Source organism: Aquarana catesbeiana, linkage group LG12, assembly GCF_042186555.1.
Source record: "Aquarana catesbeiana isolate 2022-GZ linkage group LG12, ASM4218655v1, whole genome shotgun sequence".
NCBI lineage: Eukaryota > Metazoa > Chordata > Amphibia > Anura > Ranidae > Aquarana > Aquarana catesbeiana.
Genome location: NC_133335.1, coordinates 46,337,147 through 46,352,165, shown reverse-complemented (window position 1 = coordinate 46,352,165; position 15,019 = coordinate 46,337,147). Strand labels below are relative to the sequence as shown.

The window sequence follows — 15,019 nt, the reverse complement described above, 5'->3', positions numbered from 1 at the left end:
CCACACCATAATCCCCCTCCACCAAACGATTTGGACCAGTGCAGAAAGCAAGGTCCATAAAGACATGGATGAGCGAGTTTGGGGTGGAGGAACTTGACTGGCCTGCACAGAGTCCTGACGTCAACCTGACAGAACACCTTTGGGATGAATTAGAGCGGAGACTGCGAGCCAGCCCTTCTCATCCACATCAGTGCCTGACCTCACAAAATGCCCTTCTGGAAGAATGGTCAAACATTCCAATAGACACACTCCTAAACCTTGTGGACAGCCTTCCCAGAAGAGTTGAAGCTGTTATAGCTCCAAAGGGTGGACCAACTCAATATTGAACCCTATGGACTAAGACTGGGATGCCATTAAAGTGGATGTAAACCCAATGTCATCCTTTCTAAACTACTTCCATAGGGGTTATCTATAAGGATATAAATGCCTCCTGCATGTATCTTTACCTGTCAAATGTCTCCCCTCTGTCTGTTATGAGAGTCAAAAAACTGCAGATTCTGTGGGCGGGTCTGTTGTCTGGAGCTCGGTGGGTGGAGTCGTGATGTCAGTAGTCTCCCCGCCCACCTCTACACTCCCCTTGTCAATATGCATTTTCTCCTGTGTATTTCTTACACTGAACTTCTGCTATGATCTCTAACATCCAGTGAAAGACAGGAAAGTAACCACATGACTTCAGCATGCCAAATCATGCTGAGGTGTGGAACAGCCAATCCTTGCAGAGCTGCTGAAGAAAGGAGTGGGAGGGAATTAAAAAATAATGCATGTCTCTTAGGCTAGTGCACGAGATGTAAATCACCTGTCACTCACAGCAAGGGGGAGGATTTGACAAAGTTTTTCTCTGTTTGTCAAGTTTTATCTCACTGAACAATAAAAGAGGATTGCTCAGAGATGGATAAACTCAAATGATAGGAAATCTTATACTCTGCAGTATGATATCAAAAAAAAAAAAAAAAAATTTTCGGGTTTACATCCACTTTAAAGTTCATGGTAAAGATAGGCGTCCCAATATATTGGTAATATAGTGTGTGTGTGTGTATATATATACACACACACACACACACACACACACACACACACATTTCTCTTCTTTGGGGGTTTTGCTCTACTTTCAATTTTACATTATGCCATTTTATACACACAAAGCTGTCTAGGGGACATCGCTCACAAATACCTGACTATTTAGGAAGCTACCTTACTAATACCCTGAAAACAATTCTATATAACAAGTAGAAGAAATGTTTTCTTTCATCCAGGCCCTCTCGATTGGTTTTGACACAGAGGGATGTGACTGCATCACAACGGAAATAAAAAGGCATCTCATCTCGTTTAAGACGATGATTAATGGACTAAAAATACAGAACAAAATGCTGTGTCATAAAAGGCCGCAAACCTGAAACCGATATGTACACAGCGTTCATACTACAAACTAGGAGACGGCCAGACTGCAGCTTACACACAACTTCAAACTGATCCCAAAACATAGCGGCTTCTCTTATGCCCCCTACACACGGTCGGATTTTCCGATGGAAAATGTCCGATCGGAGCGTGTTGTCGGAAATTCCGACCGTGTGTGGGCTCCATTGGACATTTTCCATCGGATTTTCCGACACACAAAGTTTGAGAGCAGGATATAAAATTTTCCGACAACAAAATCCGTTGTCGGAAATTCCGATCGTGTGTACACAAATCCGACGGACAAAGTGCCACGCATGCTCAGAATAAATAAAGAGATGAAAGCTATTGGCCACTGCCCCGTTTATAGTCCCGACGTACGTGTTTTACGTCACCGCGTTCAGAACGATCAGATTTTCCGACAACGTTGTGTGACCGTGTGTATGCAAGACAAGTTTGAGCCAACATCCGTCGGAAAAAATCCTAGGATTTTGTTGTCGGAATGTCCGAACAAAGTCCGAAAGTGTGTACGGGGCATTAGTGAGCATGTGGGGATCGATATGCTGCAATGTTTTAAGACTATTCACACTGTCCACGCTATAGGAGTCGCTCCTATTAAAAGCCCATTCACACCTATGAGTTGGCTAATCAGCTGCATCTTATTTGCTATTTTCAGTGTGCAAAACCAATGCACATGACCCTAAGCACATGGAAACCAACAGAAAAACATAGAAAAAAAATGTCAGACGCATCTAAAATGAATGAGCCCATGGAACAAGAGTCCAAAAAATGCACAAAACAGTGTATATGGACCCCCTAGAGCTGCAGGTTCCAGGTCCTGTCATCCAGATCCAGGCTTTACACCATAACCTTACATTTAGGACAGAGGTTCGCACTTTGCTGCCTGCATGCTTGTTTCAGGTTATTGATTCTATAGGTACTGAAGGTGGGATCAGCATGACAAGCCCAAGCATCTCTTAAAGTGGTTGTAAAGGCAGGACATTTTTAATCTAATGCTTTCCCTGTATTAAGGTAAAAAAAAAATATCCCAGCAGTTGTATCGCCCTCTTATACTTCCACCCCTCTTATACTTACCAGCACTGTGCCCATCTGCTCCAGCACTCTCCTCTCTCTTCCCTCATGGGACACGGGAGGCAGCAGCAGGAACTATTAGTTCCTGCCCATCAAATCCTGTGAGGTGGGAGTCGGGGACGGGGCTGAGTGTGTATAGACACACAGCATCCTATGAGGATGCACAGAGAAGAGTAGCCGCCGAGAGTGCTGGCAGGGGACTCCAGAAGAGTTTGTTCAGGGATGCTTTTTGCAATGGAGGCAAGTATACCATTTTTGATTTTTAAATACATAATTTACAACCACCTCAAAGTGTATGTCCAGGCATTATCCTCATTTAAGACCAAACCTCCCTCTCACACTTTAGATTGGAGGTCTCTAAACTGTGGCCCTCCAGCTGTTCAAAAACTACAATTGCCCCAGTAGAAGTTCTAGTAGGACGCGTAGAGCTTGGTTTCTCCGCTCCCCATATTGCTTTTATATACCGTGATCACATTTTATTTGTATGCTGGTTTTTTTATGAAGAATAAAACAACCTACCTTTTTGACCTACACCATCGGAAGCCCTTCTCCATTTGTTTTACATATTGCCTGCTATATGAGCTTGCCTGACCTTCCCACCTAGTGATCTATTGCCTGGTGGCTGTCTTTCCATCATTTGGATTCCATTGAGAGAGGACCGGACCTCTGAGGATATCGCTGATTGTTTTATACCCATTGAGTGACCCTCCAGGACCTTCCCTGTTCCATCGTGGTTCCATCCATCCATGCTCGTTTGACCTGGTGTCGCTGACATCTAGGTCCACTTGCTCTGGTAAGAGTACCCATCTTTATCAAACCATTGATGTCATTTTCTTCAGATACCAACCCAACTGCTCTTGGTTTTCCCTATATGAACAATTCTGTGTCTGTGGTAGACCTGTCGACCGTTGGGACTGATTTTCTTTAGGACTCACTTCGTCCTTTCATCTCCGTTCAATGGGGACCTATTTATGCACATAACCTATTCATTTATGTTAATGGCTATTTATGTAATCTTATTATTCATTAGCACTACTCATTGGTACATGGTTATTCATGTATTTACACAGTTTATTAGCACTGTTCATTTATTTACGCTACATTTTCACCTCCTTTCACTCATTAATTTTTGGCACATTCATATGTAGCAGCTTTTCTCTTTGTTCTTCACAGGTTGGCGCAATAATTATTTGCACCTTACAATTCCCATCATGCCTAGTCATGTCTGTGAATGTCACAGTTTTACAATGCCTCATGGGATGTGTAGTTCCGCAACAGCTGGAGGGCCGTAGTTTGGAGATCCCTGCTCTAGATCATGTCCCAGCATTACTGGTTTGTTCCTGAAGTGAGACATCTTGTATTACTAACAATTCCATAATCACCAAGCTTTTAAAGTTTTTGCATGGGGAGCCCCTAGGTGGTCAATTCTATGCCCCACACCCCCAAAACTACATGCCCTATGAGCCCTTTTCCTGCACCTGGGTGTGTGGGCAAGCTCTTAGAAGTTCAGGCAGCAGTACGATTTTGCTGGGAAACAAATCAATGTACACATGTGGAGTGGGACAGAGTTCTAAGACTGGTGTAGTTCTGTAGTCCAGGAGGCAGGGCTGACAACACTGATTAGGATTTCAATGCAGAAAAGAAACTATGTTGTCAGCCTGAGCAGTAAATTAGGAGATCAGTGGGTCACAGGCAGACTAACAAGTATTTTTCTGTACTTGGAGTATTTGACTAGGGACAAAGCATGGAGGAAGCATGCATGCTCCCATATTGCTGACCTCACATGTTTCCTTCAAGAGCCTCTTAGGCTGGACGAAACATTTCATCTTACTAGGTAAACATTTTAGTTAGATATAGTATAGAAACAAATGTTTTACCAACCACAGAGAAGTCTTCAATTTACTAACCTTGTCTATTGAGCATGTGGAAGCCCAATTCCAGCTCAATTTTTTTTTTTGTGTTGGATAGTGGGGAAGAGTTACATTTTCTGTAGTGTCAAAAGTTCTAACATTTCCTCAATCAACTAATAAAAGTGTCAGATACAGCAATCGGGAACCAATCTGTATGGTTCCTGATCATGTGATACCTGTGAAAGCCATTCATACTGATCACGTGCCTTTGTTTAAAAACAAGCCAGCTCAGTCAGGTGGAATGATCAGTATAGAAAGAGGCAGTGGATAGTAATGTACAGACCATAAAAGAAAGAAAACATTTACTTAAAAAGTTATTATATATTGTTAAAGCAGAGCTAAACCCACTGATTTATTGCTTTGCCAAAAAGTCTGGGTTGCATTCCGCAGTGTATTCATTTACATTCTGTATGCCCAGTGAAGGCTACGTTCAAGTTAACTGACCTCTAGGTGTTGATAGCCACTAGTGTGCGCAAGAGCGGCGGCAGGCAGCGTGCCCAAGGGGCAGTGCGAGCAAGAGAAGGGGCAGCGCGAGCAAGAGAAGAACGTGGTGGGTATGACAGAAGGCAGTATGTGCAGGACAGGAATGCTGAACCTCCAGACTGTCTCTGGGCACAATGTCCGATTTCTATTTAATATGCAATTTGTGCGGGGGGACTGAGTGGCTGAGGAGTCTCAGAAAGGTTAGCTGGAGACTGTGTGCTGGAGAAAGAATACAGGGGAAAGACTAAACAATGTTTATGTGCTGAAGGAAGAACGCAGATGAAACACTAACCAATGTGTATATCCTGGAGGAAGAATACAGGGGAAAGACTGACCAATGTGTGTTGCTGGAGGAAGAACCTGACTGAAGAAAAAACACTAGGCATGCTTAAAGGGTTTGCTTTCGTTTATTTTTTTACCCCTTTTTTCTTTACACAGAGCCTACTAAAATCACAAGGAGGATCTGGACACAAAAAAGTTAAGAGTCCAACTCAAGCCAAAAGTTTTTTTCTGAGTTTTATACAATGTGACATACAACATGGGAGGCACAGAAACCCAGTCAACTTTTTATTGCTCTATTAAATGGGTTCAAGAACTACTTCTTATTGCTATAGCTGTATCTGTATCTGTATCTCCTCAAGAAGATTTCACCTTACTTCCTGTCCCTTTGACAGGCGTCCAACAGGAAAACAGGGGAAATCCCCCAGCAGGAATACAGGTAGCTCTAAAACAATTTGCCAAGAGTAATGACAGTTTAGAAAAACTCAGGTTTAAAGCCTTAAAGTGCCTTGCAAAAGTATTCACCCCCCTTGGCTTTTTATCTATTTTGTTACATTACAGCATTTAGTTCAATGTTTTTTTAATCTGAATTATATGTGATGGATCAGAACACAATAGTCTAAGTTGGTGAAGTAAAAGTAGAAAAATATATACATAAAACTATTTTTCAGAAATCAAAAACTGATAAATGGCATGTGCGTATGTATTCACTCCCTTTGTTATGAAGCCCATAAAAAGCTCTGGTGCAACCACTTACCTTCAGAAGTCACATAATTAGTGAAATGATGTCCACCTGTGTGCAATCTAAGTGTCACATGATCTGTCATTACATATACACACCTTTTTGGAAGGCCCCAGAGGCTGCAACACCTAAGCAAGAGGAACCACTAACCAAACACTGCCATGAAGACCAAGGAACTCTCCAAACACGTAAGGGACAATGTTGTTGAGAAGTACAAGTCAGGGTTAGGTATTAAAAAAATATCCAAATCTTTAATGATCCCTAGGAGCACCATCAAATCTATCATAACCAAATGGAAAGAACATGGCACAACAGCAAACCTGCCAAGAGACGGCCGCACACCAAAACTCACGGACCGGGCAAGGAGGACATTAATCAGAGATGCAGCACAGAGACCTAAGGTAACCCTGGAGGAGCTGCAGAGTTCCACAGCAGAGACTGGAGTATCTGTACATAGGACGACAATAAGCCGTACTCTCCATAGAGTTGGGCTTTATGGCAGAGTGGCCAGAAGAAAGCCATTACTGTCAGCAAAAAACAAAATGGCACATTTTGAGAAAAGGCATGTGGGAGACTCCCAAAATGTATGGAGGAAGGTGCTCTGGTCTGATGAGACTAAAATTTAACTTTTTGGCCATCAAAGAAAACGCTATGTCTGGCGCAAACCCAACACATCACATCACCCAAAGAACACCATCCCCACAGTGAAACATGGTGGTGGCAGCATCATGCTGTGGGGATGTTTTTCAGCAGTTGGGACTGGGAAACTGGTCAGAGTTGAGGGAAAGATGGATGGTGCTAAATACAGGGATATTCTTGAGCAAAACCTGTACCACCTGTGTGTGATTTGAGGCTAGGATGGAGGTTCACCTTCCAGCAGGACAATGACCCCAAACACACCGCTAAAGCAACACTTGAGTGGTTTAAGGGGAAACATGTAAATGTGTTGGAATGGCCTAGTCAAAGCCCAGACCTCAATCCAATAGAAAATCTGTGGTCAGACTTAAAGATTGCTGTTCACAAGAGCAAACCATCCAACTTGAAGGAGCTGGGGCAGTTTTACAAGGAGGAATGGGCAAAAATCCCAGTGGTAAGATGTGGTAAGCTCATAGAGACTTATCCAAAGCGACTTGGAGCTGTGATAGCCACAAAAGGTGGCTCTACAAAGTATTAAGATTAGGGGGGTGAATAGTTATGCACATTGACTTTTTCTGTTTTTTTTCCTATTTGTTGTTTGCTTCACAAAAAAAAAAAAAAAAATCTTCAAAGTTGTGGGCATGTCCTGTAAATAAATGATGCAAATCCTCAAACAATCCATGTTGTTAATTCCAGGTTGTGAGGCAACAAAACATGTAAAATGCCAAGGGGGGGTGAATACTTTTGCAAGGCACTGTAGAGGCCCTAAAATGGAACCAATGTGTGCCCAGCAGAGATGCCTATTAAATGGGACCTAGCGCAATGCAAGCGTTTTTGGAAAACCCCGTCTACACTCTGCATGGAGACCGTCATTCTCCACATGTCCTAAAATAGAATGCTAGTGGTATCCAGCAACCTTACGAATGTGAGTATACGATTGCCACACTTTATGCCATACTTTTCTGAACTCTTATTAGCAGATAAAGTGAATACTACTCTCATGGCTTTTTATGCCTCTATTTCTCCTGGTCTCTGCTCATCTAGAGTACCAGTGACCCATCTTCATGTGACAGGTCTTCTGCAGAACAGAAAGAGAAGATAAATCTCTCCCCTAGAAAGAATGTAAACACTGACAGTAGGTCTAACCCCGATTCCAGTTTTGGCATGGTTGGGTCATTAACATCAATAAGTTATAGACAGAACACAACACTTAGCAAAGGAAGCAAAATAATGGCTACATTGTAGTTGTCTACTGTAAATGTAAAAAATAAAGGTTCCTTATTAGCAAGTTGATGTGACCGTGATCTGTACTCACCTGCAGCCTGTCCGGTCTTGGCTAGAAGCCCACCCAGCTCCAAAATGCTCTGCTCCTTGACGCGTACTGCTTCCTCATCACTTTCCTGGATATCTCGCTTGACTGCAAAGAAAACAAAGCTTTCAGATGCAGCTCCCATACAGCTATCACATAATACTAAACAGTCATTTAAAAGATGTAGTAAAAGGAAAGACTTCGATTGATGCCTTGTTGTCAGTCTGACCAACTGTCTTCAATACTTTTCAAGTTAATAACTGAAAAAGAATGCAGATCAGGTGTACTGACTACACTGGCTGGATGCTTTCTGTGGGTCCATCCTTGTGTACAGCTAAAACGACGCAGCAGACATATGACATTAAAGTGTATCTAAATCCAAAATATCCAGGCAAAGTGTACACTTGCAAAGGCAGCCAGACGGGGGTTATATACTTGCCGGAAGTGAATGGTAATGGCCTTTGGTGGCGGCCTATTTAAGTGAATGGGGCCATGACGCAACCTCCCGGGAAGCACGGCCAATGCATGTGGTTGCAGGGCATTCTTTTAGGCATGGGGTGGTGGTTGTAATGCTTCCTAGCCACCTGTCAAATGCCAACTACTTTCAACATTAAAGCGTTTGTTACCCCAACACTTCATATTCCTGATATGTGCCTGCTGTACCATGTACTTGTATGAGAAAGTCTCCTGTTCTCTTTGTATGGCTTCCTTTGTGTGAAATCCCTGATGTTCCTGCCAGTCTCCCTGCTTTCCTATTAAAACTGACCACACTAAGCAGGAGAGCACACTGTGGCCAGTTCTATAGCTATGCTCTCTCCTCCAATGATCAGACTTGTTCTGATATGACCCTCCTGCACAGCCATGTACTGGCAAGCTCAGTGTGCTGCTGCTTCCCCAGATGGACACTGGTGGCAAAAAGCGCCCTGAGGCGCTTCAGTTTGCATAGGTAGCGCTATACAAGTCACTCAATCATTCGCACTCATTCATTCCCCTCCACCAGCTCCTATGCAGCTGAGAACAGAGGGAATGTGATCACTTATAAAAAAAAAAAAAAGGGAAAAAAAAAGTTATAATTTTTTTTTTAATCTACACAAATATTTTGCCTTTCATTTCTATTTCAAACTGAGTGGGTTGTTTTACAAGGTGATCGTTTACAACCACTTTAATGCAAATGGATCTTATTTGTTTTGAATGTAGTAGGGAACAGTTACTTTTTTGCCATCTGTGCCACATATGGGAGATTTCTCTACTTTCTGTCCTTTAGACACAACAAAAAGTGAGAAGTTAAATCTCTTCAAAGTGAGAAGAACTCTCTAAGCAGCTGTCACCAAAAAACAAGTGCCTCTTATTGGAAGATTTCCTCTACATCCTTGTCTGGAGGACAACCGCTGTCACCACCGGGACTGGAAAGAGAACTCACACGCTCCCAAGGCTTTGGCTGAAAGCATCAGAATCTTGCTGGCCAGTGGTGACATGACTGGTTCACCCAACAAGGCAGTGACACCAGACCAGCAGCAGAGGGCTGTTTGTGCTCTCTTAGCCATCCTGTCACCAGTTGTGAGTTGTCACTGACAGTATTGTTAGAATAACATGGCTCTTAGGACAAGACGCTCTATTCAAGTGTTATCTGCTTTTCATGTGATTATTAGATGTATGCATTAAAGTAGAACTAAAAGGCAAAACTTTTTTTTCCCCCCACATTTTGGATAGAGTAATGGAGGGTTATGCCGCCTGTGTCCCATTGGGAAGATTTCCCTTCACTTCCTGTGCTATTGCCAAAACAGGAAGTGAGAGGAAATCCCTTCAAAGTAAGGGAACCCCTGGTCGTCAACAGATCTAGTGTCCCAAGTGGAGGACTTTCTGTCTTCTCCTGTTCTGGTGACAACCCAAAATTTGGAAATATTTTCACTCTCAGTAATGACAGCAAACAGGACAAATAGAGAGGGTGAATCTCCCTAATGGGCACAGACTGCAATAAAAACTTGACAGGTGTTCTAATACACTCTATCCAGAATGTAAAAATGAAAAGTTTTGCCTTTAGTTATATGCCAACGTTAAAAGCCAGAAGGACCCTCGGGTACACACACCACTCTCTGACATTCTGGTAAAACGAACAGCACATCTGATTAAAGGAAAACCTACATTAAGAGAAATATGGAGCTGCCATTGCTGACCCCTCCTGCCAGGCAAGTATTGATCTCAGAAGAAATCAGCCTCCGTATTCTATCAGTTCAGGTTCCCATTAAAGTGCATCTCTAGTCAATATTGTTTTCTAGCTTTGGATGGAGTCGGGAAGGATAAGAACCCATCAGGATTTACTGCAGTGGAGGGATTTCCCCTCACTTCCTCTTCTAGTGACATCGTTTTACCAAACAGGAAGTGAAGGAAACTCTGCAGCACAGTAAAGGAGAAGGTTAGAATACCAGCTTTTTAATGGTATTTGTAATCTTTGGTGCAGTTTTTCCCCTTACTTCCTGCTTAGAAAAAAAAAAGTGTCATCAGGAAGTGAGGGGAGATCTCTCTAACAATAGATAGCACTAAAACCTGACAGGGGTTCTAATGCTTGTCCACTTCAAGGAGAAGTACGGACAAAGCTTTTTTTGGCCATACGTCTTCTATGGATCACAGGATACACTACATAATCCAATATAAAGCCATTACAGAGAATCAGCCACAAGACCATTCATTTCAACAACAATCTTCCCATTGGATTATAGGTATATTTCATGTATTTTGAGCCAGTTTTTTACCTGTCAAAGCCTCCCTTGGGTGGACACCCAAAAGGTCTAAAAACTGCTGCTGGGCACCACCACCTTGGATGGAATGTCAGCAGCCCAGAGCTGTTATTCAAGTGATACACTATAGCAGGGGTAGGCAACCCACTGCATCTCAGCTGTGATAATACTACAAATCCCATCATGCCTCTGGCTGTCAGTCTTGCAATCCCACAACTGGAATATTGAAGGTTGCCTACCTCAGCTCTATAGTATTCCCCTCCCCCGCTCCTCCTCTGCCAACTCATGCTCTACGGTGCTCCCTTCAACTCCACCACTTACCTCACGCTACAGTACTCCTCCTTGCCAGCTTAACCTTGCTCTACAGTACCCTTCTGAGCTCCACCCCCCATTTTACAGTATTCCCCTGAGCTCCTCTCCACTTTTCGTTGCTCTACAGTATTTGCCTAAGCTTCACCCCCACTTTACAGTATTCCCCTGCGCTCCTCCCCATTTATCCCTACTCTATAGCATTCCCGAGCTTCTCCCCCCCTTACTCTGCTATACAGTATTCCCCTAAGCCCCACCTCCGCTTTACAGTATTCCCCTAAGTCCCACCCCTGCTCAACAGTTTTCCCCTGACCTCCACCCTTGCTTTACAGTATTTCCCTAAAGCCCACCCCTACTTTACAGTATTACCCTGAGCTCCTCCCCACTTACCCCTACTCTACAGTATTCCCCTGAGTCCCACCCCCGCTTTACAGTATTCCCCTGAGCTCCTCCCCACTTCCACTGCTCTACAGCATTCCCCTGAGCTCCTCCCTATTTATCCCTGCTCTACAGTACTCGCCTAAGCTCCACCCCCACTTTACAGTATTCCCCCGAGCTCCTCCCCATTTATCCTTGCTCTACAGTGTTCGCCTAAGTCCCACCCCCACTTTACAGTATTCCCCGGACCCCCTCCTCATTTATCCCTGTTCTACAGTACTCCCCTAAGCTCCACCCCCGCGCTCCTCCCCATTTATCCCTGCTCTACAGTACTCACCTAAGCTCCACCCCCACTTTACAGTATTCCCTCGAGCTCCTCCCCATTTATCCTTGCTCTACAGTGTTCGTCTAAGTCCCACCCCCACTTTACAGTATTCCCCGGACCTCCTCCTCATTTATCCCTGTTCTACAGTACTCCCCTAAGCTCCACCCCCGCGCTCCTCCCCATTTATCCCTGCTCTACAGTACTCACCTAAGCTCCACCCCCACTTTACAGTATTCCCTCGAGCTCCTCCCCATTTATCCTTGCTCTACAGTGTTCGCCTAAGTCCCACCCCCACTTTACAGTATTCCCCGGACCTCCTCCTCATTTATCCCTGTTCTACAGTACTCCCCTAAGCTCCACCCCCGCGCTCCTCCCCATTTATCCCTGCTCTACAGTATTCGCCTAAGTTCCACCCCCGCTTCACAGTATTCCCCTGACCTCCTCATTTATCCCTGCTCTACAGTATTCCCCTAAGCTCCACCCCCCGCTTTACAGTATTCCCCTAAGCTCCACCCCATTTATCCCTGCTCTACAGTATTCCCCTAAGCTCCATCCCATTTATCCCTGCTCTACAGTATTCCCCTAAGCTCCACCCCATTTATCCCTGCTCTACAGTATTCGCCTAAGTTCCACCCCCGCTTTACAGTATTCCCCTGACTTCCTCATTAATCCCTGCTCTACAGTATTCCCCTAAGCTCCACCCCCGCTTTACAGTATTCCCCTGAGCTCCTCCCCATTTATCCCTGCTCTACAGTATTCGCCTGAGCTCCACCCCTGCTTTACAGTACTCCCCTGAGCTCCTCCCCACTTACCCCTCCTCTACAGTATTCCCCTGAGCTCCACCCCCACCTACCCCTGTTCTACAGTATTATTCTTTTCCCCACCCCCTTACCCTTGCTCTACATTATCCCCCCCCCCACACAATTAATCCTGCTCTACTGTATTCTCCTTAACTCCGCCCCCCCCCCCCCCACTTACCTCCTAATCTACTGTTTTGCCCCTTTTGTGCTTACCCCTGCGCTAAAGTATTCCACTTAGCTCCACCCCCGCTTAACACTGCTCTACTGTATCCCCCCTTGCCCCACCCCTGCTCTGTAGTAATCCCCATAGCTCCTCCTCCAACTGCTACATCAAAGGTTATGTGTAGGAGCTGGGCCAGCACTGACATCACTGTGTACCCCCAGAGAGAATACAGTAGTTGTGTGTTCCGTGCAGTGTATGGAGCTGATGAGTCTTTTCTCCTCAGCCTGGCCATGTATGATATATATTCCACACACATGTCTATCAATGAGGGAGTCATTCATACACACAGTCAGCCTTGTGTATTATCAGTAGAAGTGCAGTGTACACACACACAGGCCCTGCCTGTCCTCCCCTCACACCACACACAATGGCACCCGGTCGGTCCCCCCCCCCTTTTAGGTACAGTGGTACAGCTCGGCTCCCCCTTCCTAGATCAATCAGTGGCCGGTTCCCCCCGCCCCGTGTGTGCTCCGCTCTCACCGATAGACTGCAGGATGTCTATACTCGCCGATCTGTCGGTCCCCAGCATTTCTTGTGCTCTCTGGAACTCGACCACAGCTGCAGCCGCCATCTTGCCCTATGCCTGCACCCTGACACAGCTCTTCCGGGCCGGAAGCAGCGGCACCGGAAGTTCACCCCCCCCTCACTCTCCGTCTGTGCGTGAGCCCCTGTTCCGGGGGGGTGAGGCGAGGCATGCCGGGAGTTGTAGTAGCAGAGGGAGGGGAGGAGCCATGCAGTGTATCGGGCTGTGTGCAGCTTGTTGTATAGGAGATAGGAGGGCTGATAGGTGGTGGGATAGGAGGACATGATTGTGGGGGGAGAGTGTGAGGAACACAAATGGCAGCAGAGGAAAGGACCCTGATTGGGTGAAAATCATTTTACCCCCTCAATGACCAGAGGACTTCTTGCAATTTAGCACTGTGCCGCTTTAACTGACAATTGCGCGGTCGTGCGACGATGTACCCAAACAAGATTTGCGTCCTTATTTTCCCACAAATAGAGCTTTCTTTTGGTGGTATTTGATCACCTCTGCGGTTTTTATTTTTTGCGATATAAATGAAAAAGGACCAAAATTTTTGAAAAAAAAAATGATATTTTCTACTTTTTGTTATTAAAAAAATCCAATAAACTCAATTTTAGTCATACATTTAGGCCAAAATGTATTCAGCCACATGTCTTTGGTAAAAAAAATTGTCAACAAGCGTATATTTATTGGTTTGCGCAAAAGTTATTTCGTCTACAAAGTAGGGTACATTTTCTGGAATTTACACAGCTTTTAGTTTATGACTGCCTATGTCATTTCTGCTATAATAGAAGGGCAGTACAAAACCCCCCAAATGACCCCATTTTAGAAAGTAGACACCCCAAGGAAATTGCTGAGAGGCTGAGAGCCCATTGAATATATATATATATTTTTTTTTTTAAGTGAGTAAAAATTTTTTTTTTTACACAAAGTTGTCATTAAATGATATATTGCTCACACATGGCATGGTTATATGTGGAATGACGCCCCAAAATACATTCAGCTGCTTCTCCTGAGTACGGGGATACCACATGTGTGGGACTTTTTGGGAGCCTAGCCGCGTACGGGGCCCGAAAACCAATCACTGCCTTCAGGATTTCTAAGGGCGTAAAAAGGTGATTTCACTTCCTCACTGCCTATCACAGTTTTGGAGGCCATGAAATGCCAAGATGGCACAAACCCCCCCCAAATGACCCCTTTTTGGAAAGTAGACACCCCAAGCTATTAGACAGCCACAAAGCTTTTTTACAAGATGGTATTATACTCCCAGGAAACTTCATACCATTTTCCCTTCAGTAGCGCAGACAAGTTTTAATTTAGAGGATGTACATCCTCAGGTTCTTTCACACATATTTTCTGGGAGTGTGAGAAAATCTCACAAATATGGAAGCATTTGGAAATTTTAGCATCTAGAATTTCAATTAATATTATACACCTCACGCTTCCTAACTGTTTGTTATTCACACCTATCATAGGTGTATCTCTCCATCACATGAGACTTATCCACACTATTATGCCGTGTGCACACTTTTCGCAGCAAAGGTCCGACGGAACAAATCCGCCGGACAATTCGATCGTGTGTGGGCTTCATCGGACCTTTGCTGTCGAAAAATCAGACGGACTTTAGAAATAAAACATGTTTCAAATCTTTCTGTCGGACTCGAGTCCGGTCGAAAAATCCGTTCGTCTGTATGCTAGTCCGAAGGGCGAACAACAAAGCAAGGACAGCTATTGGCTACTGGCTATGAACTTCCTTATTTTAGTCCGGTCATACGTCATCACGTTCGAATCAGTCGGACTTTGGTGTGATCATGTGTAGGCAAGTCCGTTGCGTCGGAACTCCGTCGAAAGTCCGTCAAAAAGTCCTTCGGGGTTCAGTCCGT

General features: G+C 44.5%; 1 protein-coding gene across 1 annotated transcript in view; it reads right to left on the bottom strand.

The window, feature by feature from the left end:
- The window catches only part of PSMD11 (proteasome 26S subunit, non-ATPase 11), a 54,926-nt gene extending 41,672 nt beyond the window's left edge, over nucleotides 1-13,254 (bottom strand). Inside the window, exons 1-2 of the mRNA XM_073607685.1 lie at nucleotides 13,094-13,254; nucleotides 7,850-7,951 (exon numbers count right to left, since the gene is read on the bottom strand). Of these exons, the coding sequence (XP_073463786.1) occupies nucleotides 7,850-7,951; nucleotides 13,094-13,184 (193 nt within the window). The 5' untranslated portion in view covers nucleotides 13,185-13,254. The remainder of the gene's footprint in view (nucleotides 1-7,849; nucleotides 7,952-13,093) is intronic.
- Between the last annotated feature and the right edge of the window lie 1,765 nt (nucleotides 13,255-15,019).